The sequence below is a fragment of the Primulina huaijiensis genome, unplaced genomic scaffold (genome assembly GCF_012295235.1).
Source record: "Primulina huaijiensis isolate GDHJ02 unplaced genomic scaffold, ASM1229523v2 scaffold207362, whole genome shotgun sequence".
Classification (NCBI taxonomy): Eukaryota; Viridiplantae; Streptophyta; class Magnoliopsida; order Lamiales; family Gesneriaceae; genus Primulina; species Primulina huaijiensis.
The window spans coordinates 1-2,743 of record NW_027354832.1 but is presented as its reverse complement, the minus strand read 5'-3'; the positions used below and the strand labels follow the sequence as shown (position 1 = coordinate 2,743).

General features: G+C 37.5%; 1 protein-coding gene across 1 annotated transcript; it reads right to left on the bottom strand.

Moving 5' to 3' along the window:
• Positions 1–84: 84 nt before the first annotated feature.
• LOC140966611 (uncharacterized) lies at positions 85–1,352 on the bottom strand. The gene is made up of 2 exons (XM_073426870.1): positions 1,251–1,352; positions 85–1,050 (listed from the first exon to the last, which is right to left on the bottom strand). Exons 1-2 carry the CDS (start codon positions 1,350–1,352, stop codon positions 100–102), a joined length of 1,053 nt encoding a protein of 350 aa, XP_073282971.1. The 3' UTR covers positions 85–99.
• Positions 1,353–2,743: the final 1,391 nt, after the last annotated feature.

Here is a 2,743-nt window from a genome sequence, read left to right as displayed (position 1 = left end):
ATAAATGACACAGAATATATGGTGGAGTTCATGATTATATCATACATCAATGTAGTAAATAATAAGATCACAATAAGTAAAATGAAAATTAGAAATAACCTAAAAGTGATGAAATTTAAGAGTATATTTCTTGAGGCATAATGTAAATGTACCTTGATGGCTAGAACTGGTGTCGAAGCTTCTTGGAGGGGAGGTGTTGGAATTTGTGGTAGGGGATCCGGTGGTTGTTGTTTGAGAAGCACCGCCGCCGAGTCTAGGTTTCTTGACACCAGAAGTAGACTGCGAAGATCCAGCTGTGGCCGTGAGTTTCCGCTCGCGGCGGCACACCGCCGGAACCCAAGTGCTCTTTACATGCGTGGTGCAATCGTAACCTCTACTTTTACAACAAGACCTACATCTCCGGTAGGTGCAATCTTTCTTGGCTTGGTTTCCACAGTCTTGACAGGAAGTGGCTCCAAATAAAGAAGGCCCTCCGATATTTCCACCGCAACTGCTTCCACTTTGAAGCATCTTCGTGTGATCAAAATTCATGGGTTTCTTCATGTGGGAAGAAGGATTATGTCCCTGTTGTTGATGCAACAGCTGAATCCCGCCGCCGCCGCGGTTGCACGAGGTGCGTAGCGTGGTTTCATCAGCTGCGAAGGTAGTCCGTGGTGCTAGACGAGGGGTGGCTGCGAGAAGAGGGATCACTCCAACCCCAACACCAGCGGAGTTGGAGGAAGTGAGGGTGTTAGAGTCGAAGTTGATGGTGGCCCCGCCAGCAGCCTCCCGGTGGTGCTGGTTGTGAAACGACGAGGCAGGCGCAACGAAGAAGAGTTCAGGGGGAATCCCGCTGTTGATATATCTCCCGGCTGAGGCGGCGTTGGTGGATGCCCACAGACTACCGCTGCTATTGATGGCGCTGGAGCCAACAGCAGCAGAGGCGGGGCCTGCATTGAAGCCCAACGAGAGGTCCCCCACGGCGGAGGAAGATGAAGCCACCCACTCTGCAAAAGCGCCGGAATCCGAAGGCTGCAGCCTCCTGCTAGTAGCCACAACTGCAGATTCTCTCTACAAACCACAAAATTAAATGCACACAACAAAAAAGCACCACAAAATTTCCTCTCCGTACGTCTCCATCAAAGCACTGCAAGAAAAACCTAATCTTTTCCGAATCTTGAAAAGAATTTAACAAGCCTCGTTTATCTTACACTTGAAAAAGAAGTGGGGTCTCTGCAATTCTTTCAGCAGTAAATCTTATCTTAATGAACCAAGGAAGACTGATACAGATCAAAAGCCAGCAATTGCTGCCACTGAAGGGACGGCGGATTCTTCTTCCCTCTGCCTACTGCTGAGCTTCTTCTGCTCCACATTTACCATAAACTGCAAATCTCTACGACTTTTTGGTGCAAAAAGCTTCTCTGCAAGAACTTGTATCGCTCAGAAAAGCAGACGCACACATAGAAATATTTTCAAACAATTAATTAATTAACAACCCTTGATTTGTGAAGGAATAGGGAAGGTGGGGAGACCCCTACAACCACATACTACACAAATCGCAGCAGAAACGTACATATTTGTCGCTATATCATCTCTGTACCGCTGTGACATTGTTGGACCCATGCCAGGCTTCTCTCTCCATAATCAAGATTCAAAGAAAACATGGTATTGTTGTTTCATCCTTTCTTGTTTCTGTGTGTATATCAGGAAGTGGAAAATGAGGTGGGTTCCTCTCCATCGCATGAGAATACTGTGATTATTGGAGAGAGAATCTGCAAAGCAAAAGTACCGGGGTACTCGTGGCTGATTTTTCTTTCTTTCTTTTTCTTTAGGTTTTGTTTTTAGAACCCTAAAGTCAAGTATTTCACAACATTCTTATAAAACATTTTTATTGCATTAATTTTTTGACCTAATATTAAATTTATTATAGTTTAAATTTAATTTTTTTAAAAAAAATTTACTTGTTCAATATATTTATTTATTGATTAAAGTGTTTATGAAACTATATATTTTTTATGTTATATATATTGATTTATCTTTATTTATAATATATTAAAACATGAAATTTTGGTTTGATTTCATGACATCAATTTAATATTTTACAAAATCATACGTTTCACATTAAAATTAATAATTTTTTATGAATGATCTAATTAAAATATTTGTAACACAAAATTCATCCGTAAAATCGTCTTAAATAAATTTTTGTGTTCACAGATCCATGTTCATTTAATTATTTAAATAAATGTATCTTTTATTTAAAATCCAATAATTATATCACTCGTACATTTATTATTAATCATTTACACATTCATAACAAAATATAATAATTATATTGTTAGTAATATTTCCTCAATCGAAAATAGTGACATTTTTAAATTTATATTCTTAAGTTTAGTCCCATTGTTTCACCATCTCCACTCTGCCAAGTAGTTGACTTCTGTCGACAAACAACAAAGAAAAAATCTAAATATAATATTGTCCCAACTTTGAAACTGTGTTATATTTTCTGTATTATAATATAATATTTAAAATAATAATAATAAATAAATAATAATATTTAGTATTATAAATAGAATAATTATTTAATGTCCTTTCGTGACTATACAAGTCCTCGTCTAATTATGAGCACTAAATCCAATCCATTATGGGAAGTATTAAATTTTTCAATCATTAAGACTGCTAATAATGTGCTGTTATTTCTATGTACCGCATAAAATAAGTATTTTAAAATATAATTTGCGAAATGATGTTAAATTGTAAT

What these genes read in the sequence shown, in the direction of transcription:
- LOC140966611 (XM_073426870.1), bottom strand. Translation starts at nt 1,352, where the DNA reads ATGTGGAGCAGAAGAAGCTCAGCAGTAGGCAGAGGGAAGAAGAATCCG. An exon ending in ATCTGTATCAGTCTTCCTTG is followed by an intron (nt 1,051 to 1,250) that starts GTTCATTAAGAT and finishes TGTGGTTTGTAG; the next exon opens with AGAGAATCTGCAGTTGTGGC.